Source organism: Carassius auratus, chromosome 4 (genome assembly GCF_003368295.1).
Source record: "Carassius auratus strain Wakin chromosome 4, ASM336829v1, whole genome shotgun sequence".
Lineage (NCBI taxonomy): Eukaryota > Metazoa > Chordata > Actinopteri > Cypriniformes > Cyprinidae > Carassius > Carassius auratus.
In genome coordinates, this window is record NC_039246.1 from 19,162,157 (window position 1) to 19,188,672 (window position 26,516).

At 37.3% G+C, this 26,516-nt stretch overlaps 1 protein-coding gene across 12 annotated transcripts in view; it reads right to left on the bottom strand.

The window, feature by feature from the left end:
• Positions 1-26,516, bottom strand: part of LOC113061685 (liprin-alpha-2-like) — a 153,207-nt gene that overhangs the window by 16,463 nt on the left and 110,228 nt on the right. For 5 of the 12 annotated variants that reach the window (XM_026231032.1, XM_026231085.1, XM_026231066.1 and 2 more), the window contains 17 exons: positions 22,517-22,681; positions 21,380-21,454; positions 17,513-17,620; positions 15,254-15,475; positions 14,638-14,784; positions 13,812-13,946; positions 12,092-12,175; positions 11,552-11,683; positions 11,409-11,471; positions 11,208-11,299; positions 10,032-10,170; positions 9,736-9,953; positions 5,115-5,355; positions 4,716-4,745; positions 3,857-3,984; positions 3,600-3,778; positions 3,359-3,452 (listed from right to left, as the gene is read on the bottom strand). In XM_026231032.1, the coding sequence (XP_026086817.1) occupies positions 3,359-3,452; positions 3,600-3,778; positions 3,857-3,984; positions 4,716-4,745; positions 5,115-5,355; positions 9,736-9,953; positions 10,032-10,170; positions 11,208-11,299; positions 11,409-11,471; positions 11,552-11,683; positions 12,092-12,175; positions 13,812-13,946; positions 14,638-14,784; positions 15,254-15,475; positions 17,513-17,620; positions 21,380-21,454; positions 22,517-22,681 (2,252 nt within the window). Of the gene's footprint in view, positions 1-1,115; positions 1,119-3,358; positions 3,453-3,599; positions 3,779-3,856; positions 3,985-4,715; positions 4,746-5,114; positions 5,356-9,735; positions 9,954-10,031; positions 10,171-11,207; positions 11,300-11,408; positions 11,472-11,551; positions 11,684-12,091; positions 12,176-13,811; positions 13,947-14,637; positions 14,785-15,253; positions 15,476-17,512; positions 17,621-21,379; positions 21,455-22,516; positions 22,682-26,516 lie in introns of all 12 variants that reach the window. The other 7 variants (XM_026231023.1, XM_026231012.1, XM_026231095.1 and 4 more) reach the window with 3 other exon arrangements.

The window sequence follows — 26,516 nt, forward strand, 5'->3', positions numbered from 1 at the left end:
TGGTGCCGGTGATGGTGCCAGATCCGGTTCTATGCAGGGGGTGGACATTTAGATGGAAATGACTTTTGTTACTATGTAACCTGTATGCTGTAAATTCTAATTAGCCATTAGATTTGGATATATATGTTAGCATTTTTTTTCATGTAGCTTAGTTGAACAAACTGAAGCTGGTTATAACGATAAACCCGCGGAGCTGTTCATCATCCATTTGGTCAATGTTGGTTCGAGATAAATCCTGGAAATGGAATCGTTTATGAAAGGCACTTTTACCACTGGTTGTTCAGTGAATGGAGCTGGATCTGAATGAGAACTTGCAGTCAACTGTAGGAAAGGGATGGGGTTTTTTGTTAACATGCATTTAGAAAATAAATTGGGTTAGCTATTATTTCATGCCTTCCAGACTAGTTTAATCCATGGGTCTAATTTTCATGAACCACCTTTTCTTTGATGGAAAAACACAGCACTGAACCGGGTTGAGCACCGCCACCGTGTCAATAAGGGAACTGTCCTGTCGCTGTGAACTTTCATGTCTGTGTGCTCTAAAGGCAATAAGGCCTTCGTGGTGATGGTGGTTATGATGCATCTCTCCTCATCTTTACGTGTTGGACTGCATATGTTCAGGTCTAATGTAATGCATAAGAGTGACTTCTTCTGAACATACTGCAGCTGGGAAGGGAGAGAAACAGTTATGAGAGAAAACAAAATGAAAAGAAAAAAGAACAGGGAAGAAGTCAATGAGTTGACAGTCCATAACCAGAGGCGAGACCTGGTTATTGAATACGGCACACGATGCACACGCACGCACGGACACGCGCACGCACACGTACACGAGAGGAGAAAGGCCTCGGCATGGCAGATCGAGAACAGGTTGTTATAAAGGCACACATTCTCTCTCCAGGCAGAGATGCATCCTCTATAGAACTGCAGAGGGGGAGAATCACACGTACAGTCAAATGAAAAAGAAAGGCAGAGGTGGGGGTCTCTGGATGGACAGAAAGGAAATGCGTCGGACCCCCCTGAAGATAGACACACACTTTAGGAGCATGGCGACAGACATGGACAGAGCGTCGACAGTGGAAAATGCAGCAAGTCTCGGCAACACAAACTAAACTTACCCGCTGATACAGAGTCAGATGAGGAGAAAAAGAGATAGAGAGAGAGAAAAGAAAAATAGAGAAAGCGATGGGAGACAAAATTAAATGCTTGTTATTGAGCATACTGTATGTAGACTTTAGAAAAAACACCTCGGCTCAGAGACGTGCATTACTGTTGGGAATCGTTGTATTTTTGCACTTTAGATATTGACTTGTTGGTCACAATTGAACAGATCTGCTTGTCTTCACAAGTTTAGATTTTTATCATACAGCATGCAGAAAGTGTGATACTGCAATGAAAACGGTGAAGAGCCGCCTTTGTGTGGTGCCGCAATGGAGTCAAATTACATAAAACGGTCACATTCAACCATTAGCGTTAAGGCAAAGAAATGTGATATTCAGCAAGCATCGTATGACATGCTGTAAACACAACCAAGTATGCAACAAAGTCACAAGCCTGCTATGAAAGGCACATTGTCATGTTAACATACATTATACAAATAACAATCATAGATTGATTGTATTTTTAGTAGTACAGTAGGTCTTGTATAGTTAGACAAATAGAGTTTGAGACACTGAAAACGCATTCTTTTTCAGATTATCTAACATAAAGCCCAAAACATACTCTACGCAAACATGCAAATGTGAACACAAGTTAACAGCACATCTTAGCCAGGTTTCCATCCAAGGATCTGTTTTTGCGGGAAAAAAAATATTTAGCACATTGAAATGTTTATAGGGTCATTCCGTGTCAACTCAACCAATTGTTTTTTTAATTTTGCTAATATTTTTTCTGAAGAAAGACAGACATATATAGTGGAGAAAGCCAAAATATGAAATTTCATGGATGAATATTTACTGAGTAATCCATTATTTTATAGAGGGAGGTCAAAATTTTCACCTGAGATTCAGAGCCAAATTACAGGGGGTTAAAAATGACTTCAGAAAGATGGCACCATCATAATGTTATTTTTACAAAGAGATTGGTTGGTCTTCTAGTAAATTCTGTCAAGATGCATTCCTATCATTCTGCTTTAAATACAGTAAACATCAGTACAAAGTGACCAACATTTGGTTTTCAACCACTCAAAATAGATAATATTCAACAGTCGGAAAATGGAAAAGTTTATTAAGAACTAAAATCATATTGCGAGATCTTTAATACTTTTTGATTTATAGACACACAAACTTATAAAAAATATTTATGGCACTTACTGCCATTATTATTATTTTATTGCAGTTATTTTGACAGAAGTAAACACATATTTGTACTTCAGACCTTCCTCTTGAAAAGAAAAGAAGTATCTTATTTTTGCAAAATGACCCACATTTGGTTTTTGACCCACTGAAAATGTGTACATTTTAACAATTTACTCCTGAAGCCATATTGAAATTCCAGTATCTCTGGAACCGAACCATACTGGGCCTTAAAAATTAAGATATCAAAAGGAAAGTTTGTTAAGACCCAATATCTAAAAGGGCATTAAGATATCTTTAAAACTTCTTAAGTTACAGGCGTGCAAACTTTGGAGAAAAAAAATTGAAAAGTGCCGTTTCCCTATTTTAGAATTTCATCGGCATATAATGAAACAAAGATGGCTAAAGTCAACACATTTTAATAACAGACCTACCAATCTCTGTGTAAAAATAACATTATGATGTTGCCATCTTTCTAAAGTCAAAGTCATTTTTTAACCCCCTGTAATTTGGCTCTGAATCTCAGGTGAAAATGGCCATTTTGACCCTCCTCTACAAAATAATGGATTGCTCAGTAAACATTCATCCATGGCATGTCTGTCTTTCTTCAGAAAAAAATATTAGCAAAATCTAATCTTTAATGGTCAAACAATTTACACGAGTACATTAAAGCTAGCTACTTAAAATAACTTCATTTAATCTATTGTATAACCATCTATCTTACTGTACTGAGTACTGAGGCATGCTATTTTAATAGTGACGCAAAAACGTACTTTAAGTCTTTACAACAGGACTACACAAAGCTCTTTCTTACTTGCGTTGAGTATGTTTTTTGGCACTACAATACATCCAGATGGGCCATATGTTCAAATATTATTTTTTAAAGAGAGGTGTGTGAAACATAACATAACAATCAACATGAATACTGTGAAGTTGTGTCAGTTGTGTTATGATGTCAGTAATATTTAGTTTTTCAAGATTTGGGCCCAGGAGTCACTGACCTTAATAAAAGGTTGTGCTGAGTGAATCATTTGAATTTGTCAGAGAGCGGTTTATAAAATACTTACTTCTTTTTAAGCCTGCGATCTTTCTCTGCCTGTGTTCCCAGCTTTCCCACCGTAATATCCTGACCTAGAAGCTCAGGATCCGATACATTCCCTACTGATGGAGAAGATCCATTAACCAATCATTTGATAAAGTTGGTAATTATAGTAATTAAAGGACTGCGTTTTCTTATATACACGTATAGAAAACCTAACTCTTAATAGCTTGTATATCTCATATTGTATATCATATTTCTGTTTTCACCTTGTCCTGGTCCCATCATCTCTTTCCCCAGCTGCCCCAGTCTTGCCTTCTCTTTCTTCCCAAACAGACGTCCGATAGAGGACTTGATGCCCTTCTTCTTTGGCTGTTTATGGAGGGAGTCTTGACTGCTGGCTACACTGCTCAGAGCACTGGCCTCTGTCTCTAATGCAGCCGTCAGGCTGGAGACAGACAAACAGATTAACAGCGGGAAAGTTGGGTTATGTTTGCATGCAGGATGTGTCTGGCTGCTGTCTCACCGTGCGTCATTATGTGAAGAAGCAGGCAGCGTGTGGGTCATACGGACATGGCGAGGTGTGGGAGGTGGTGAGGTTTCACATTTGATGGTGGCCTTGTCCTCTCGACCGTCCTCGTCCACCGCTGCGATCTGTGACAGAGGGAATCTGAATTAAAGGGACAGTTCACCCATAAATGAAAATACTCTCTTTTAATTACCCTCATGTCGATCCAAAAAGGTAACACATTTTTTTTCTTCTGTCAAACATTACAGAAGATATTTGGAGACATGTCTCAAATGTGTTTTTGGCACATACAGTGGACTTCAATATTTTTTGTTTCCTAAAGTTCTTCTAAATATCTTGAGGGGGAATTTTGGGGTGAAAAACAGGATATTTCTTTATAATACATGTGTTTTCTTATTCTGAATTACCAATAAAGATATTTTTCGTATAACAAATGGGGTATTCCAGAAACCTCTGCTAATAAAATCAATATTAATAAAGTCATCAAAAGTAACAACATTATAAAAATAAAAAAAAGTATAAAAAATGTGTTCTTTATATGTAAAAGCATTTACCAATACTTATTTGTCTTAATAACAAATAATCCTCAACATGGTTGTTTTTTAACCCATAGAAAATATCTAAAATGGTAATACCAAGACATATTTTCAGAGAATTAAGTGCATTTGCCAGTGGGACAAGTAAAATAGTCTCTTTTTTTTAAGCATAAACCTCACTGAATTTTGTTATATATTATTCATTTCATTTAACATGTAGCCAATTCATCAACTGGGATTTTTTATTTCCCCCAACCCCGGTATCCTCTATGCTGCCAAATACAGCCAGCTCTTTAGTGAAGAGATCATATGTTAAGTACCTTTCTCCTGTGTTTCCGCAAATCACTGGGCTGCAGAACAAAAAAACAAAATATGATAACAGGTTAATGGATACTGGATAGTCATGAGGCATTCAGAGCAACACAACTTGAGGCAGAAACTGCACAGAAATGGCATTTGTGGCTTAACCAGCACTACACTTTGCATGAAAAAGGATTTTGTAAAGCCCCAAAATGTTAATGTTACATGCCATGAATTAAACCGATATTCTTAAAGGGTTATTTACATACTGTTTACATTAAAAAAATATGTTTCATTTCCAATTACTATTTTCCTCCATCAATAGTCAGCAGCACTGTTAATATATACAAATATCAAAGAAGATGCACTCTAAATGTTGATATGAAGATATGGACAGAGATGTGGATGGGCTTGTATACCAGTGTCATGACCCCCATGCGCTCCATGTCGCGGGCAGGGCTGCGCGGGGTGAGTTTGGGGGTGGAGTGTCCGCTGGGAGGGGACGAGGAGGCGAGGGAGGATGCGGTGGCCGAGGCAGTGATGGAGGCTCCGGGATGGTGCATCCGCGCCAGGTTCAGCCCCTCCAGGCTCACGCTGGCCACGCGGTTCTCGATTTCCTCTGCCCTCAGTTCTGTTGACTCCTTCTCTTCCTGGATCAGCCTGCAGAAAAAAGGGAAAAGAGTTTAACCCGCTGTAAGTCAGAAATGACAGTGTATGATAATGAGCTAATAGCATTTTGATTTACAACATTACTGGAGTACTGAGCTTGCTGGCTGAAAATGTGTGAATAATTTTGGCACCAGGACTAAAAACAATGCAGCTGAAACAACTAATTAGCCCTTACTACAATGGATGGTACAAAATGAAAAGCACCACACTAAAATAAAAGCAGACACACTTTTGTTTATCAGATATTCTGGGTGCTGTCTTGACGCATTTTTTCTTTTTTACTAAATGCACAATTACAGTGTTACAATGTTTAGACTGGTTTGCAGATTCAGAGATGTTTTTGAAGATCTTTGTGAAATGGGCTTATGGCTTCAGGCACGGTTATCTTGCTTTAAAGCTACTATATATAAAAATTAAAAAGTAGAAAATTGGCTTTAGTTTAATTGAAACAAAACATTTCTAAAAAAGACATTTCAATTAATCCCTAACATTTTTTATATATATTTGTGTAAATCTACTGTAAATATCAGTATATAAAAGGAAATCCTAAAAATAGCCTGTTGATGCTATGGTACTGTATCTTTTCAAGTACCAGAACTTTCTGTGCGCTCGTATCTATTAGCAACAGGAAAAATAAAAATACACTAATTTGTGATAAATCAATGCAAAAACTAAACAAAACTGCCGAATGCTCCAATTGTTCAAATAAACAGAGCAAAGTCACAGCATTCATACTCTTCAGGGAAACCAACCTACAAACTGTTTATTTAATTTTGTCTCTGCAATCCACCTTCAACATAGAAAAATGACAAAGAATGCAATAATAAGCTCAGAGAAATAATGAAATCTTGTGCTTTACTGCCCAAAGACTGATGCGGTTGGTTCAGAGAACGCTTGAGGACACGACCGACAATCCTCAAGTATCACAAATTGGCGTTTACTGCTGAAACATATGATGTCTCCTGTAGTAGATGTTTTTCATGGCCTTGGATTATTGAATATCTTGTAAAGCAGCCATCAAGCAGGCTCCAAACAATAAAACTTAGACCATTTGTTAAGTATTTAACATGTTTACAGTTTGTTGTAAGACATTCAACAGCCCCAAAGTCTTCCAGCATAAAAAAGACCAAAGCTGGTGCTTTATCAAAAGTGGACCACAGCTGTGGGGAGAGAAACAAACTGCACACAAGAGGAACCATCTTTCTTCCTGTTGTAATCAACAAACCCAGCAGACATTAGAGGCACAGTTTAATAGCATAGTGAGTGGTATTTGTACACAGGTAATCAAATAAAGTTAAGCACACATACTGTACTTTGCATATGAAGTTGCACATTTTTTTATAAGCCAATTTTTTTGCATCTTGATTAAATTTACATGAAGGGAGCTCCTGACCGAAAATAAATGTGGAAAATAACAGGACAGAGAAATATCGAAAAATTCAACCTTGTCTGCAGTGAGTGGCTCTGTGTGAATTTAAAATGACCTTAAGACTAGAATGCACCACATGTTTTTTGACCCGATTTTCCCCTATAAAGTCTCGAGAAGTCTGGAGAAGTTTACGAATTTTATGACTGTTTAGAAAGTAGGTAAATATATTATGTCTAGCATTCAAATTTTACAATTTGTGTTGTGTGTTCCTACATTTAGCTATAAGTGGAAGGGCTGCAGGTTCAAATGCAGTCTTGCCTTAAGGTGACCCACTTGTAAAAGAACATCGACATCCAGCCAGACAGGCGATAGTGTTGTGATATTAAGGAGATATATACAGTATACACATGCCAATCCCATAAATTATGGAAATAGGGAACAGCAGAAATGTCCACATGGAGTGAAGAGTTTCCATTTCCAGGAAACCTTCTTGTTCAATAACTACTGGAGTCACGCCTCAAGATCCCAAGTGTCAAATCAGCCTCCACCTTATGCACTGCATGAACAGCCTACACGAGAAACCTTGAGCTCTGGCTGATATTTAAATCAGCATATGCGCCGCATTGTCTTTCTGCAGGGCCTTTTATTGTTTTCAATAAAACCCTGATCCTGAGTCTCTGTAGATGTAGAAATTCTATTAAATGTGACATTTAAATCATCAAAATATAAGTGAATGGATCAGCTAGGGAGTAGAAGGTTATATGTAGGTTATGAAGGGACATTTGAATGATAAATCTTCACTAGAGCTGAAGATCTTTGCTCAAACCCCACGGGACCCGATGGGACCCATAATTCAAATTATATGAATTATGGGCATAATTTATATCATTTTACACGGGCTTGGGTCGGGCACTCCAGTTTGCACGGTAAATGAGCGGTCATGTGATGTGTTTTGATTAGCGTGAGAAAGATGCGAAAATAGTTGCTGAGGAGGTGAAGTAAAGGCTTGCTTCTGGCGATTACGTTTTGGTTGCACCAGCAACTAAAGCAGAGTCTGAGGGGTGGAAAGGTTTTGACCATGTTTATAATGAGAATAATGATCCAGTGGGTTATATTGCTGGACGTACCATCAGTGAGCGCAGGAACGCGCTGAAGCCATCTACAGTGGATTCAATAATATTCATCCATAAACACCTGTAGCCTAACCTTGTGAGTAAAGGTTTTTCAAATTATAACTAAATATTAATTGAGTCTTAAATGCATAATGTAGACAAAGTATATAGGCTAGCCTAATGTTGGCATTAATTTTTTTATTAAATTACAGCTGCTAGAGGCGAAGCAAATCCGGCGGAGCCTTTATCTTAATTTAGTTATTTTAATTTAGAATTGATCTAAATTTAATTTGTTATGAAAGACTCATTTTTATTGGCGTGTTGGCTTATTTATAGGCTAAGTGTATGCCTAGGTCTATTTAGAGTGCTGAGATGTTACGATTTTACACAGGACTTATTTTATTTCTTTTTTCAAACTTCCAAGTGGCCTATAGCCTATGTTAGTCATGCATAAATTATGTTAAAGCATGTATAAATGAGTCATTATTGACAAAAGTCAAAAGAGCTGTGCGCGTGCGCACATTTGAATAATGTCGGGCTGTAAACGGGTTCGGGCTTTTAAAAAACTGTCAATCAATATGTACTTGTCGGCCTCAGGTCCTGTCGGGCCTAACTTTTAAGGCCCGATTACAGCTCTAATCTACACTTCTAAGATGCAAAGGAAGACAAAGATCAATGCCTCGTACTGTATGTTATAAACAAAGCTACAAGGATAATAGTAAAGGAACTTGTACCTGTCCCGGGAATCAGTGTATTACATGTCACTCTGGGTACAAATATGGCAAATTTACAGAAGAATGAGTGAATGTGACAAGACAGAAACAACCAAAATATACGTGCCAGTTAAAATGGAGAAAAAATAGTCATAACATGAAAAAAAGACTTAAGACTGGAATACACTACAGGACTTTTAAAATCAAAACATATTTTAAAACAATGTCCACACTTGCTGACTTTGTAAATGGTTATAGAAACAAATTGAGCATTGGGCAAATTCGGCATTAAACACCAACTACGCACAACACACCACCTTTCAAGTTAAATGCAAAAACTTGTGTCTCGTTGCTAGGAGACACATGACAAATGAAACAATAATTGTTCTAAAATTGGCTCAAAATATCAAACAAACCGATTCATATTCTGAAGCTAAAAATCACATGTGATATCTGTCAACAAAATCTGCAGACTGGCTCCAACTTTTGGCAACGAGCGTCGACTCCTATAGACTGTAAATCCATAGAAAATCTGTGCAAAAGTTGTGCAGTGTAGTCCAGCCTTAACCTGATTAATAATATCACCAAGTTTTGCTTTATGACTATGGATTTTTTAAACACATTTAAATGATGTTTAAGAGAAAAGCTGTAAAAGTTATTCTTAATCTAATGCTAAGTGAACAACAAGAGGAAAAAAATCACATATCAGTTCATATCAGATTTCCCCGTTGTCAAGTTTCTGGCCCCATTACTACACTTATCAGAGTAACAAATGTCTTACGTTTGTTATCCAAATGGAGTTTTATTTCTCTGCTAGGCCTGCATTTGATATATCATTAACTTTCTATTGAATGATCTTGAAAATTGTGTTGCTGTTTTTGGACAGGTGCTAGCCTGATTTAGATCCTACCTTTGTTGGTGTAAATGAACAGCTGTCATATCTAATTATGCTAAAGAAAGTATGCACCAAGGGTCGATCTTAAGGCCACTGCTATTTTATATTCACCTTTGAGGTGACATTTCTAAAAAAAAAAAAACAATGTCCTTTAATTGCTTTATAGATGAATAACATTATAGGCGTTAAAGCTATGTAGCCCATCTCTGGGTAGACCATTAAAGCAACATGATTCAAGCCTAGTCTACAGAAAGAGGCTGTGGTCCCAATCAGCAAACTGACCGGATCTCTTTATTGATGGCATCTAGTTGTTCTTGCAGCATCATTGCCAGAGTCTGAGCATCTGAATGTCCTCCAGGAGACAGTAAATCCATAGAACTGAAAAGGGTCTCTCTGTCATCGTCATCGATATCCGACATCTCCGTGTCGCTCTCGAATGGGTGGCCGCCCAGAACGCCGAGTTGCTGAGAGCGCCATTCGTGCTCTCCCAGAGACTTAGCCTGGAAGAAGATGAAAGAGAAACAAAAGGAGTAAGGTTTAGCACAAGGCTCAAGAAACAACAGCTGATGAGACCTTACCTTCTGTTCTTCCCTACGTAGCCCCACGCGTCCTCTCCTGGGCCTGTGGATCACCTTGGTGGAGCGATAATGGTCAGATTGCGTCTCGGCAAGAGAACCCAGAGAGAAACGCAGATCTCCAGATGCATCCAGATGAGACCTGGAATCAAGACCACACTCCGTTATCTAGACTTAAATCTAAAATGACATGATTTACATTCTAACTGGTTCGTTTCACTATGAAATACATTGGAAACTATAAACTTCACTTGCAAAACTCATCACTACTAACGTTTTAATGGAACCGTAGTATAAAATCATACAGAAGAATCGAGGTATGTACGAGTCAACTAATTTTTACAAACACCTCATGGAAATTTAATACGTTTAAATAATGTGGGCTGATGGCTTCTAAAACAGCATAAAAAAGACTATGGAATACCCAAGACATGTCACTCGAATAGTTTTGAATGAGGAAAAATGCGATATGCAATATGGCCGCTCAATCGCAGGAAGCCCCACCTTCTGAATGAAAGAGCCAATCACTAATCGGGAAGGTCAATGCATCACTGCAGCTGCCATTAGAAGTCCTGGTTGCTATAGAAACAGTCAGCACTCTGAGATGTGCTCTTAGGACTGTGCATGCGCACTGGCTGATCTAGCCTGAAAAATAAGCTTTTTATAACACTAGTTGTTGTCAGATTTCATTGGTGATTTCAAATATTAAATTTAATCGTAAGCTTAGTGAACAGTTCTGGAGAATTTAATGTTTCTCCATTCAAAGTGATAGGAAATGCACTTCCGTGCCTGAGAGGCATTTCAAAGATGGCCGCCAGGTGACATGACTTGCCTTCAAAGGGACTTTGGCATAAACCACCGAACAACAACCTCAGAGCAGACAGTAGGTCTGTTTTCAAAAGGTGATAAATTATTGTTAAAAATGAATTCCCCTATGGAAAAAATGAATATGTCTGTCTGTGTGATCTCACAGGAATGTTTTCTTGGATCGCCTCCTCCAGAATGAAAACATGCAGTGCTGCTGCTAATGTTGTTGCCAGCTACTGTATTTGGAACAGCCTCTGCGATGAGCGCATGCCCATGTTGCCTCAGTATTCTGTTGAGCTTTCTAGGTTTTGGAACCGAGCTATTGGTTATTGTAAAAGGATAGTTCTGAGTTCATCATGTTTTCTGTCTCACCGTGACAGCGTGGGCTCAGTAAGGGATCCAGCCCTCAATCTGTACTGATCCAGTTCAGATCTCAGTTTCTCGATCTCCTCCGAGAGGTGAGACTACAACCGCAAAGCACATTAAAGTTTCATTTTACTCAGAATGGACAGCAGAACATTGCATCAAAATTTGTTCCACCCAGCTAGTTTTCAGAAAATAAAAACTAATAACCTTTTCCTGTATTGAGTCTTCCAACTGCTTCCTGTAGTTATCGGAGTCTTGTATTAACACATTCTGAAAGACAAGCAAAGGAAACGGTGTGAGTGATCAACATTACTGGTAACATTTGCCATGATGGTTGGATCTTCCCTCACCTTGTCCTCAAGAGCGGCCATTCTCTCTTTCAGGTGAAGCTGTAAACGCTCGTTCGACTCTGTCAAGAGTCTGTCCACAGTGTCCGACAGACGCTTGTTGTGTTCCTCATTCATCTTCTCTCTCTGTCGAGCCTGAGGAAACAAAGTACAAATTCAAGCACAAACTCACTCAAATGTTTTATAAATTACTAGCATACTAAACACAGCATACTAAAATATACAAAAATTTGAGAGAGTAGCCCAGTTTTCATCTCAGAAGTAAAAACGTATAGTCTGTTAGGAGGAGATAATCATAATTGACTTGGCTTTCAGTTTATTCATCATACTGGAAATGGAAGGTCAAGTTAGAGTGCATTGCATTGTGGGATACAGTTCCCCCCCCCCCCCCCGAAGCATGCTGTTTTATACTATATCGTTTGGTAAATGTAGTTGCTTATTTGGATATTCCACATTCATATAATTTACATTCTGTATAAAAGAAGCACGCTGTGAAAATAGTATGGAAGTAAGGATTCTTTAATGATATAAAGAGATGTTGACCCTGAGCAGTTCCTGGTTCTTCTCCTCCAGCTGTCCCTCTAAATGTCTCATCCGCTCCTCAATACTGCCGTGTCTCTCCTCCGCCTGAACAACAAACACACATCGTATTTTGTCAGACGAGAAAAATGTAAAGCCACAAATTAGCTCAAACCAGCAGAGAAAAGACCCTTGGACCATGACTGAGATGTTGGCTGGAAAATAATCTAGATTTATGAGATTTTGAGTTCGGTTTATGAAGTGCCATCACACCAAACACCACAGACATGGTTGAGCAGACAGGTAAAGAGAAGGAGCGTGTGTTTCCTTAAGCGTCTGTTCTCTCCTGGGTGAACAGAGAGAACCAAGTACGTCAGCAACTCATTAAAACGAAGAAAATCCCAGCTGAGCATCACATGCAGCTGAAATCCACCAGCAGTGAACAGACCCACAGCCAGACGGAGTGAAGAGAGAGAGAGAGAGAGAGCCCCACCTTCCTCAGACTGCAGTTCATGTCCTGGAGTTTAACTTCCATATCAGACTACCAAACCACACAATACAGAGAAAGGCCACACAACGTTAATAATGAACAGTGTATCTCTCCATGCTTCCACAGTAGAGTTTGTTAACAGCTCATTTTAAAGAATGAACAGAAGCCATTTCTGTCTTTTACTTGGTCTTAAACCCTTTTAGGAGCAGTGGTCACTTTGAGAAATCACCTGCCAACTCACCTCTCATTTGGGTTTGAAGTAGGAATTAATCCATTTATTTAAGGAAGGGGAAAAGTAGCACACAGGAATTGTAATTCTATAAAATATACTGTTATTAAATATATTAACTATATAACAAATAATTGTATTAAGATAATTAGAACAAATAACCATTTATAAAAAAAAATAATTCAACAAATTCAATATAAAGATATTTTTAATAAAGTTAATTATAACCAACATAATTATTAAAAAAAATTTATATAATAAAATAAAAAAATAATGCTATTTAACAAGATATTTATATATCTAACATTATAATTTTATAATGAAAGAAAAATTAAAATTGTAATGCAAATTCATTTTAAGTTAATTATCACTATTATAATACATTTATAATGAAAGAGATATTAATTTGTATTTTTTTATATCAATGTTAAATACAGTACTGTGGGAAGGAATCACAGGAAATAACAATTTTTACAAAATGATGAAATTATTCTGTACTTAGTGAAAAGTTGTCATGTACAATTTGTTAACACATATTAGACAAACAATACAGTACACTGATGTATTTGAGCATATGAGCTTTCAGATCATTCAGATCAGTACACTACATAAATTTGAAAGAGATTTCAATTCTCTGCGACTAAAGATGTTCAAGTTTATATGCTGATCAATACACATGATACACTTATACACTAAGTGCAATGTAATGCTTTACTCCAACTAAACCGAGGCGTTTAGAGCACCTTAATGTGCAGTAGTAAATAGGAGAAAACACCTCAAAAATGGCCCTTGACCCCCAGCCTTGAATAGTTGTGCACAACATGGATTGCAGTTTGATGTCTCTCTCTCTCTGAAGTACTACTGTGTGGCTGATTCATTTGTGTGATATTCATATATCAGAAAATTCCTTCACTTCACTTCTTGTTAATTTCAAAGCAAATGAACATTTAGTTAAGGAGTTCAACAACACTGGTTTGAATGAAATACACAGCTAATGTATGTGTGTGTGGCATCCAGTACAGTACCTTAGTGAGAGCTGCTATCCTCTGTGCTAGCTCAGCCTCGACTTCAGGCAGAGTCTCAGCTTTCCTCATGGTCTGCTGGAGCTTCTGTTCCGCCATCTCCAGCCGCTCCTGTAACTGCCTGTTCTTCTCCTCCATCTGTGGGAGCAAACACACACACACACACAGTGTCTGATCAGAGAGTTTATCCTCGTATAGCAGACACCATAGGACAGTCCAGCTTCCACGGCAACAAGTGGATCATCGTGGCCGTTTTCAGTCTGCCCAAACAAACAAAATTACATAACTGCCTATTTTTGCCTGTTCTTGGAACAATCAAACTCTCATTAGAGGGTGACAAATATATGCTGAAGCTTGGCAGTACCTGTGTCAAATCGTTTACCTAGCACACTAAAATTGCTATAAAAAAACAGGTTTCTTTAACTGAATAAAGCTAACTTAATTTGTTACTAAATAATTAAAACTGGAAAATAAATAAATGCATATTTTGTAGAATATTCTTCCTGCTCTTTTACATATCAGTTTTGTTTTGGTTAAACGATAGTTGACAAAATTGTCATGCTCTTTTAATATGTCGCTGTAAGATGTTTAGAACATGTTTTTTTTTTCTGCCCAAATCTACTTTGATCGCGCTTTCTCATAAATCCTGGTGGATAATTTGGCAGGATATGAAATGGTGTCCTGCTGACCGTGAAATTTAGCAGAACCGAATCTTCAATTATGAACGGAATGACTGTTGTCAGTTGTCCATTTCAAAACATCTGTGCACTACACAGTCACACAGCTTCAGCACATCAAACTAATTTAAAATAAGTAGACAGAACCGGACCTGTCTGAGGAACGCCTCCTTATTGGCCAGTTCGTTTTCCAGCTTGTCTGTGATGTCATGTAGTGATGTGGACTCTCTCTGGGCACTGAGATAGCGCTTCTCAAGAGTCACGATCCGTTCCTCCATGTCTTCTTTCTGACACATAGCCTGTACACACACACATGATATTGGCAGACTGTTGGTTAGTGGCTCTCAGACGCACACCTTATATGGAACCCGCAGGAGTAACAGTCAACTGTCAATCAAAAAACCTGCCCTATAATAACACAGGCTTGAGGACAAATATTAACACAAAGCAAACACACATTCAGTCGCACACACACACTCATCACTCAGGGCTGCCACAACCTCTCTCCATCAATAGCTGTATCTCAAATCCTAGAATCTGTTCAGCTGTCGCTAATTATCAATGTGACAAGGCTATATCCGAAACGAAGGCAGCTTTTTGCTACCTGATCAGTGTTGCAACGGACTGAATTTTGTAAGAATGCACCTTTTAATAAAACTGCATTAGAGATGAAAGGATGTAAACTATTGTCTGATGAGGTTCCGAGCACAGCCTAATTTACAGTATGTGTGTTTTGAGACGGAGGCTTGACATACACCCGTACTGCACCTCTTTAATATCTCTCTGGAACTTGTTGTTCATGTCTTCGCTCTTGATGAGGTCTTTGCGGGCCGTCTCCAGCTCCTGCTCCACCTCGGACACACGGGAGGACAGCGAGGACATGCGCTCCTTCATCTGCGCCAGCTCGTAGTTCTGCTTCTCCAGCAGCTCCTGCAGCTCCACCACCTGACTGGCCTCGTCCCCCGACTCCATCGACCCGTTAGACAACCGCTGCAGCCCAAACACATGCAATACACTTCCTTTTAGAGTGAAGAAATGCTGCGAGATGCTAGAGATGAAAGTATATTTAACTGTTTGTTAGTTCAGTAAAACTGCACATTATTATAAGGGTCATTATTGTTAAATAAAACTAAACCCATAAAATTTGTTTTAATTACATTAAAGGTGATGTTTTGTGAAAATCTGACTTTTTCCATGTTTAAGTGCTATAATCGGGTCCCCGGTGCATCTACCAAAAACAAAAAAAAACTAAATAGAATTTCATTTGCTAAGCCCTATAAAAATGAGCTGCTTAGACGGCAATATTATTATAATATTACCGCCCCTTAATCTGCAAGTTTCCACCCACAGTTTTTTTTATTTTTTTATTTTTTTTTTCAGAGTAGGCCTATCTGAGGAACAAGATGTAAAGGCACAGCCTGAAAAAGGGGGTGGGAAGCAGCAGCTCATTTGCATTTAAAGAGACGCGCGTGAAAACAACTGCTTCCACTCAAAATAGGCATTTTCAAAATGATATAATAAATTATGAATAAATTATTTGAGCTGAAGTGTCACAGACATGTCCTGGGGACACTTCTATTACATATTATAAAAAAGGGTATAATAGGTCTCCTTTAACTAAAATAAAAAAAATATTTTAGCTAGTTTCCAAGGCTCTGCTTCTCATTTTTGTTTAGTTTAAGATGAAGTACTAAAATAACAAAAAGTTAAGAAATGTTTGTACTGTACACTTATAAAAGCAAGTAAATATGTCCAGTAATCTTATAATTAATTACCTATTAAATGGAAAAACCATAAACTGATCCAGTAATTTATACTAAACAAATGTAAATTAGGCACAATTACCCATAGTTAAGCTATTATACAAGTTCCAGGTTTTAATGTTTTCAGCTACTTCATCCACTCATTCACTGAAACCGTCATTTAGCACAGTGCTCTTTATTTGGACGGTTGAAATCCCAGCATGCACATTTGTGTCTGTTCAGTCTAATTGCTTTCTCAGTGTGTGTGAAACAGAGGCTCAGCAGATCTTTCCTCTGCCATGCCTAAAATATTTTTTTTTGTCACATATTCACACTAAATCTTGACACATCTTATGCTGCACTAAAATTAGACTTTACATCCTGTTTAATTTATGGTGCAGACACCCAGACAGAAGGGTGATAAAATCATTTGCAGAGCACACAGAATTTACTCCGTCAAAGCTGTGAAGCCATGAGAGATCGACACGACTTTACCAGAAGAAGGTTCAGTGATCGTAAACAGACGAGAAAGACAAGACAAAGAATAGCCACGATTTATTCGTGAGCAGCTGTAGGGTCTGATAATGACTCACTATCACTTTTCTCACTCCCTCTCACTGTCTCTCTCTTTCTTTTTCTGTCTATTTGAGAGGGTCGGGTATGTTTGTTATGTACAGGCAAAGCCAGTGACCTCTGGTTGGTCGCTTGGACCCATGCATCAGTGCCAGAGGCGCTGGATATCGACAGTACTGCTACTGAATCTATCGAGCATCATGGGAGATTAATTTGGCCAATTAAGATGTAATGTCAAAGTGCCAACTTTGATCTTTTACAAGGCCACATGCCACCATTCCAGCACAATCTAATGGCGCTCAGCGGTGACAGCGAGAGGAGGGCGACTCTCCTGTCATCCTGTTATCTTTTCATCAGGAGAGTGAAGCAAGATACTGCTAGGACTGGTTTAACAGCACATTAAATGTGATTTAGAATCACAGTCTGACAGGATGAGTCATGTGTGTAGATTGTATAGAGAAGGTCTGTGTTCAAAAACTATTTTCAGTAGTTTCTTTCTTTCCCTGTTAGACAAAGCTGAATGTACATCAAAATAAATTACTTCTAGTCACCACTTCTGTTGCCATCACAGGAAAAAAATTACATACGGCTACTTTAAAGTATACTGTAACAAAAATCTTACTTACTGACTTAGCATTCATAAAACACAATCTGACTGTTGAGAGAGCCACTCATTAACCACTCTGAGGCAGTTTAGAGCCTGGTCCCTCACCTTGCCATGAACTTTCTGGGTATCAGTTCCCTCCAACAAGTCCTCAGCCCCTTCTCCTGAAGCCACCTTCCTCTGAATGTGTGCATTCTGCTCTCTTAGGGCCACAATCTGCAAAAGGAAAATATGAAGAGATTTAAAGGTACAATTTGTAAGATATTTGCAGTAAAATATCCAAAAACCACAAGGCTAGTATTATATATTTTGTCCAGCTGATTACTAACAATATCTCTAATGTTTTCAACTACTTGTAAATCATGAGAAGATTCCTATTCTAAACAGTGACACGGGGCAGTGCAGTCGCCTGTCAATGACGTTAGTTACCCATTGTGACCGCCTTTACTGACGTAGAAACCACACGACAACAGTGTGTGGACAAATGTGAAAGTAGCTTCGCGACAAACTACTAGAAAGAGACGCTGATCTTGCTTGTGTTTTACTCAACAGGTGAGTTGCTTTGATTCGTATCTTTACAGAAAACGTATGCTATTAAAACGATCAGCAGTATTAGTATTATGTAGGGCATACAGGCCAAACGGGGGTATCGCGTCTCTAGTCCCGCACGAGGACGCGTCTGATCCATAGTCTGATCATGTCTTAGCATTGACTTTGTATGTAATCTACTTGCGCTAATCGTTGAACTCGCGTTAAATCCATGATTTATCTTTCCGTCTGATTGATGGCCGTCAGCGGTTGGGTAGAAGACACCAAATCCCATCATTCCACGCTCCTCCTTAGCGTCATCAAACCACGAGATTGTTATTGTTTAGGTAGTGAGCCCTCTAGTGGGAGGTCCTACAACCTGTACCTTTAATGTCAAATAAAACCCAGCAATACTGAAATCAGTTGTTGTTTGATAGGACACTTTATGCCAAATAATATACCAAACAATGAAGACATAATAGAAACCGATATCATCCTGACTTACATGTTACTGGTCCAATAAAACCTAAAAAAAAAGTGATATTCATAAGCAACATCAAATATCACTGATACTACTCTATTGCCATGTGCAAATAAAGACTAAGCAGGTCTTATATTTAATTTGTATCACATGGAAGCATTTCCAATATCATTCAAATATTTTGTAATTATATTTGAGGTTTTTTAAATATATATTCAAATTAGATATCCATACTGTTTTGATGGGAAGACCAAATCATATTTTTCCTGGACTGTGTATGTATGTTCTTCTAAAGTCCTTTTTGTACGATGTTCATACATAATTATCTTGAAACTGCAAGCATACAGAAAAACTGCATCATAAATTAAACTTAGACAGATTAGAAGTGTTTGCTTCATGCATGTAGCACATCAACAGCAAGCACGGTCACTTTTTCGATCAGTTTTTCAAATGTAGAGTATCAAGGGCAAGCTGTACTGTAGCTCTCGTTCTAAGGGGAATTATTGAGGAGCAGCAGGACTGTTGGAAACAGGCGGCTCTAACTGATCATTTAACAACCGACCTCAACAATTTGTTACAGCTGCTAGCACCAACTATACTGGATTTTTACAAAGAAGTCTTAAAGGCACAGCAGCAGCATAAAACAGTCTGTTTGATTATTAAAGAGCGAGAAGGTGTAAAATGATTATGAAAAAAATAAATGATGCCTTTTTTGAACAAATACAATTTTATTACAGGGTAATAAAAAAGTTGTGGTAAATGTATGCACTTTTAAAATGTTGTAAAGCACAACTTAATCGCACTGTAAAGGTCACATGAGAAGATACAAGCGACAGCTTCACAATGTGACAAATACATCAAATGTAAATTTGGCCCATCCATAAGCATGTGTAGGAGAGCTGACCAGAGTTAATAGAAAATGTGCAGGGACCAATTCTCATTATTAACTAGTTGCTCATTATCATGCCTATTAGCTGTTATTGGCTGCTACTAGTACTTATAAAGCACATATGTATGAGCATATTCTACATCCCTAATCCTACCCAATACATATACCCAAAATATAATTAAAAAGAAAGTAAACAATGTAACCAACTGGGCACACAGTATTCTGGGAAGTTTGTGTGCATTGGTTATCATATTTTTCAAATAAACCCAGGGTAAGCCTCATTTTACGTACATTTTCCATAAATTAAATGTTCATTAGTCATTCAAAGGTTTATTTCAATTATATAAATGCATATTTGCTTAATGTTGACAGCAAACGAGAAAGTATTATAATGTTTGCCTTTTTATTACTAATAGGCCTAATATAAAAGCAATCGTTACAATACTTTCTGTATACATTCATTCCTTTGTTTAACCGTTCTATCTGATTATGAGACAGACTTCTATCCGTATTAGACAGAACTGTTACCGAAAATGACAAACAGGCACTGCCGCTCTCAGCCCTGTCAAAATAAAAGTACCGCTTCGAACACATTGGCCAACCACAGAAAATTATTGGCCGATACCGATATTTGAAAAATGCCAAATATTAATAAATATAAATAATAAAAATATAAATAATAAAAATACATTTTTATTCTATAACAGAATAAAAAAATGTTAACATCAACAGCCCAAGTTTGTACATAAAAAAAATAAAAAAAAATAATAATAATGATCATTTAAAAGAACATTCCTGCATTCAATTCCAAAATAATATCTCATTCAAAAAGTATCTGATGGCACTACAATATTGTTGATTTTCTGGGTTATACCGTAGTAGTTTTAAAAATACCACGGTACTCAAATGATTACCAATGGTTCAAATAAAAACTTAAAATAAGTTTTTTACTACACTGACCATCACTATATCTTAAACTATAATGTAATGTATGAAATGCTGTATTTCTGGACCAGCACAAAAGTGCCACAGCCCAATAAATGTAAAACTGCAGCGCACACAAATATAGCAGCAGAAGTTGCTGACCGTGGCCACTGGCATATGCTCCCTAATAAAATAACCTAGTATTCTTCAAAGAGCATCTATAAAGCAGGTTATCTGACTGATGAGCCCTGTCACACATACACTGTGTTCTCTCCAGGCTAAAGGGCACTGGGAGATTATTCCACACCCATGTCGAGACACTCTGTCCACTGTGAGTTCAGAGGAAGCAGGATAGATGGATGGATATAAGGAAGACATCCGCTTCCCTTTGTTTGGTTTATCGCCGCTCGCCACACATTCCTTTAATGAGGCAGCAATTAAGGGGGCTTTGCACTTTTGAAGGCTCAGAAAGGGAATTGTAGGCCATTTTCGAGGCCTGAAGATCAAACAATACTGCACCTTCTGACTCCACAAAGAGCCGGAATATTGAGTCAACTTGCAAATGAAGGTAAATGAGAAGTGGAGGCCCAATGAAAGTGAGCATGTCTGCTTTGATGTCGTTCATCTGGCCTCATCAAAGCCGAGTGCGTACGAGCCCAGCTGTGCCTGAATGCTGGTTTGTTTCAAACAGGAGACAACTATTTCACAGAAACCCGGTTCATCTTTGCTACTCACCTGAACGTGTCGTGTAAAACAACATTTTGCTCCCTCTATCTCTGAGATATTAGCGCACACTTGAAATAGAAATGGTTCAGTTATACATATGCAGAAACATTACTCACAGTGCAGTCAAGAGTAGTACACACAATCTCAAAATTACATATCTCTTAAAGAAAAAAAAAGTGATTTGGCTCTTGTTGAGAAGTTTGAAGCTCTTTCAGCTAGAACTGCACCATCTGGACAGCCAGTACTAGAATAAACACTAAAATACACAATGTACTGTTTGCTCTGCTGCATTTCACACTAATCAGACCAAGCAAAAACAACACACCATAGGAACAAATAAACATATAGCATGTTCATTGTGTATATTTAGCTCCTTTTGGGTACAGATTGCTGTATAATTACGTAAATCAGAGCACTTGTGCCTCACCTCCTGATTGGCTGCGGTCAACTCCTCCTCCAAAGCAGAGACCCTCTCTAGTGACACCCGCAATCTCTCTCGTACCTGAATAAAACACAACATTCTTTCGTTTATCATAGCTGTGCTCTACTCTGAACTGATCTGAGAATGTTTTTCCCCCTTCCTGATTTAGAATCACATTTAAATTATGGTTGCAAACGATGCAGAACTGCAGAATTTAAGGAAATATAATTAAAATGGAATACAATAAATTCTTAGAACCAATAAGCATGTTCTCGTACAATTTAGTTTCGAGGACCACAATGGAATATCTTTATTTTTACAAAGTTATTGGTAACACCAATTCTTACTATTTACTTGATGCTTATTAGCATGCCTATTAATAAAATTTAGGCTGTTTATTAATATTTATAAAGCACATATTCTCCATCCCTAATCCTACCCCATACCTAAATTAAAAAACTACCTTACCAACTATTAATAAGCAGCAAATTTGGGGTTTATTGATGCAAAGGTCGGTTTGTTAATGGCGAGAACTGGGTCTTATTTTTATAGCTCTTTTTTTTTTTTTTTAAATGTGGTACTGTATGACAAATATTAAGTTTTTTCTTTTTCTTTGTAGAACTGATTATAAGTCTTTTAATCGCCTTCTCTGGTGGCCTCTGGTTTGATCACTGGAATCATTTCAGTGGGTTTGGTCCTTCATCACTGGAGTAGTGGAGGACGTCAGTGGTCACTAAAATTGTGGTCCCATAAATCAGGAGCAATTTCCTGCCATCTGTTACCTAACGCCTTATAAATGACAGTGTCTACAGAAGGCCACAGAATGGATTACAGCTAGATGAACCACCAAAAAGGGCTTAATCCATAAATAAAACCCCACTGGATGAAGGAAGGGAGAGGTGGGACAGTGGGTCGCTGTGTTTAATAAATGTACTTCCAATTCACTGTCCAAAAACCAGGAGAGGAAGCTGTTATATAATATTATTTTGGCTACTATGCATAATATGGGTTAAACATCAACAGGTCTGTGGTACATTTGATGCATCGCATATTCATTTCTACTAGCAGATTTCTATCTATGCAATGCACTGTGATTTCAACAATAAAAAAACAACATCATCATTTGTTGATCTCAGGGTTTACCTTCTCATCCAGTGCTTTGTGGTGCTCAAAGAGGGACTTAAGGGCTTTGAGGACCTCCACCTCACTGGAGACCCCAGAAGGAGACTGAGCTTGTCGTTTCACCACAGTCATGCGTAGAGAACGTTCATGCCTCGAAACCAAACACTCCAAATGCTCCAATAGCAACTGTGGAATACATGAGGAGTTAATTTCATTTCGTTTATCATCGTAAATCATCCGTTACTATTAGGAACATTAAAATTAAACCGAACGTAAAACTGAAACTTATTCTAAAATCACTTTTAATATTAGTTTAAATGATGAATTGTGGCCTTATGTCTCACTTGGGACGAAGAGAACTAAGTAGTAAAAGCTGAAATTAAATCTAAAAACCCTAAATCTAAAGCTAAAAATACAACTAATATTAATTCTAAAACTAAAGCTGAGATCTAAAACTTTAAATTAAAAGCTCAAACTGAAATTAAATCTAAAAGACAAAGCCATCAAAAATTCTAAATTTAGTAATTAATCTAATAGTGAACCTAAATCTAAAGCAAAATTTAAATTACAACTAAATATAAAACCAATTCTAAAACTAAAGCTAAAATGGAATAGAAAAAATAAAGTTTAATCTAAACCTAAAGCTTAAACTAAAACAAAAGTTAAAAACCAGAGAATAATCTAAAACTAATGTATTACTACAGAAAAAACTACAGCTAATTATAAATCTAATATTTATTCCAAAACCACAATTAAAAGCTGAAACTAAAACTTAAATGAAATCTAAATTTTGTAATTAATCTAAAACTGGTACAACATGAGGTCAGTTTTTTTTTTTCTTTTTTTTTTGTAATGTCACTAAACCCTCAAGGACATTCTTCACATGAAAATGAATGTCATGTGCTTAACACACAATTTTGTCTTTTTTCATTCTACAAGGGAACCCTTTCAGATGGATAACAACATTACACACAAGAAACCCATTACATTACTTGAAACAATAAAGCAGTCACAACAAATTGAAACACACTGGACCCGGCACAAAGGAGATTATGTTAATGTGGTTACTCTCTGCTCTGGTACATGGCATAAAAAATCAATTCGGCCCCAATGTCCCAAGGATACAGTGTGAGAGAGAGAACGTCTGGGCTTAGATGAGTGGAGTGGACATAGATGACTATGTATGGTGAAACAAAAGAAAAATGTGTTTATGTTGTTTTGAGATCCTGCTCAGAATTATGCTGAATTGCATCTAAAGCCAGATGCAGGATATTCCTGCTCAATATCTTAGACTTCCAACCATGAAAGTACTCAAGTGCTTGATGCTCAGAAGACAAGGCATAATGAGAAGCCTCTTAGCATTCTGCAACCTAATTGTGGGCACAAGGAATGCTTTTCAGTGCTAGCATTTGTTTTGCAAGAGTATCAACAGAGAGAATTATTAAACATCCGTCTCAGTAAATTTATTCTAAACAAGTTTCATTATCATATAATTAGGAACTTTGACTCACTGATTCATTTTATTTGTTTAAAAGTGACTGTACTGTACTGTATCTCCCAGCCACCAATATCATGTGATTAAATATAATAATAGTAATAATAATAATAATAATAAATGATAAGGAAAAACTACACTGCCATTCAAAAGTTTGAGATCAGTAATTAGTTTAAAGAATTTAAAGAGATTAATATTTGTATTCAGCAAGGGTGTGCTATATTGATTAAAAGTGATAGTAAAGACGGTTATTTTGAATATGCTGTTCTTTTTTACTTTTTATTCATCAAACAATCCCTTTAAAAAAAAAAGTATAAAAAAAGCAGCACAACTATTTCCAAAATAGATAATAAATCAGCATATTGATAATAAATGATTTCTGGAGGATCATGCGACACTGAATACTGAAATACTCAAATGGCTGTTGAAAATTCAGATTTTTCATCACAGGAATAAATTATATTTTAAAGTATAATAAAATAGAAAACTGTTGTTTTACGTTGTAATAATATTTTACAGTATTACAGTTTTTTTAATCTATCTTTGAGCAAATAAATGCAGCCTTGATTAGCAAAAGATACTTAACTTTCCTAATCATTAAAAACATAAAAAAACATGAAAAATCTTGCTGATCCCAAAATTGCATGGCAATGTAGCTAAATCTAAAGAATATAAAAAAAAGTAAAAAAATAAAAACTTTTAAACCTAATAAATACAAAACTAAAACTAAGCTTATGCTTAAGCTAATATGTCATCTCAAAATCTATTTATAGCTAAAAATTCAAGTTTAAAGCTAAAACTATAAGTTTAATCTAAAAATAACGATAAAAAAAAAAAAAAAAAACGTAAATCCTAAAATAAAAGCCGGGGGCTTTATTTACCTGAACTGCAGAAGGTAACAGGCTTTTATTTGAAGCAGGCTTTTATTAGAGGCAGGCTTTTATTAGAGGCAGGCGCTCTGTGTCAGTCTGCTTCACGCTGAATCACACATACGCAGTTTCATCAGCTCCTCGGTTCTCGAATCGGACGTGTCCGACAGAAACGCTTCTTGGTTCAGTGTACTGGTGATCCGAAAATCGATGCAACCAGTTCTTTACTCGAGAACGAGAAATGCTCTGGCAGTGGGCGTGTATGTTCGTTATCTGGCACTGCTGCACAACCCCCCCCCCCCCCGCCTTTATTTAAGACCAGCCTTTATTTGTCCGTGTTAACCATGCCCCCGGCCACTATAAGAGGCCCGCTGTTTATTTGACTACCGGTTTTTATTTGAGAAATTACGGTATATACAACTAAAGTTAAAACTAAACCTCAATTTTTAATCTAAAGCTAGGAAAAATACAGAACAAAAACAATGTTTTAGCATGCTTCATTTCTGCAAGTATACAGTTTTCTAGGTAGGGAGTTGAACTTCAAGTGGAGTCTCCAAGTAGGTAGTTGGAAATTCAGACTTCTCCAGCTGAATCTTAGGCAGCATTAGCAGCACATGTACCTGCCTGAGGGCTGTACTGTAGCAGTGCTGCTCTAGAGACCTATAGAGAAGCTGACCTTTCTATTTCTGCTCAGTTCCTTGCTCCCTCATTCATAACCCTGGGTCTATGCCAGCCTCTGTCTTTCCCAGCGCCAGCTCAGCACTAAACAACCCTATAGCCGGACGATGCAGGTTAGGTTTCTCTCTCTCCCTCTGATTGTGTCTGTTTTGGTGGATCAGATTCACACTGGTGCCATCAGTAGACACAGACATTAGCTAATACACAAATTTCACAATTGATCTTAAATCGATAGATTTACAGTAACATAATGTCATTTTATTTGAAAGGCCTACCTGCATTAAGTCCATCCTGTACATATCATCTTCATGCTTTATTTTGTTTCATACTGAAATCAGTGTAATTCCGGTTGCACTTTATTTTACAGTACATGTATTAACATGTACTTACAGTGTATTTATCTAAGAAAGTTCTGGTAATACAAGGTAACTACATGGGGTAGGGTTAGGTTTAGGGGTAGGTTCAGGGTTAGTACCTAGTTATTACATAGTAATTGTAATTACTATAATAAGTACATAGTATGTACATGAGGAACAGGACTGTAAAATAAAGTGCTGTAATACTACATTATTTGATGGTATGACTTCACTCGTAAGTGTCTGTCTTTGTCCTTTCATTGTACTTATTTCTGACCGTTTAACATCATTTGACATTGTATGACCATAAGTACTTTTTACACTTTTTAAATAAAGGTTTTTCTAGTAAAGAAATAAAAACGACTGTTAAAATGTTTAATATGTTGCGCACACTTAAGATAAGACACCTATAATAAAAAGCTTTATTCTACATTAGTGTAGTCCTGATTTTGCTGAGTTAGTTCCTAAGTCAACATATCTTTATGACGCTGGAACAACATTTTAATTCAAAACTTTAATCTTGACCATATCCATACACCTAAACCTAACATTAACCTTAACCACGAGTAATGTCTAAAATCAGAAAAAATGATAGATGAATGGCACTGATGTGCAAGCACCAA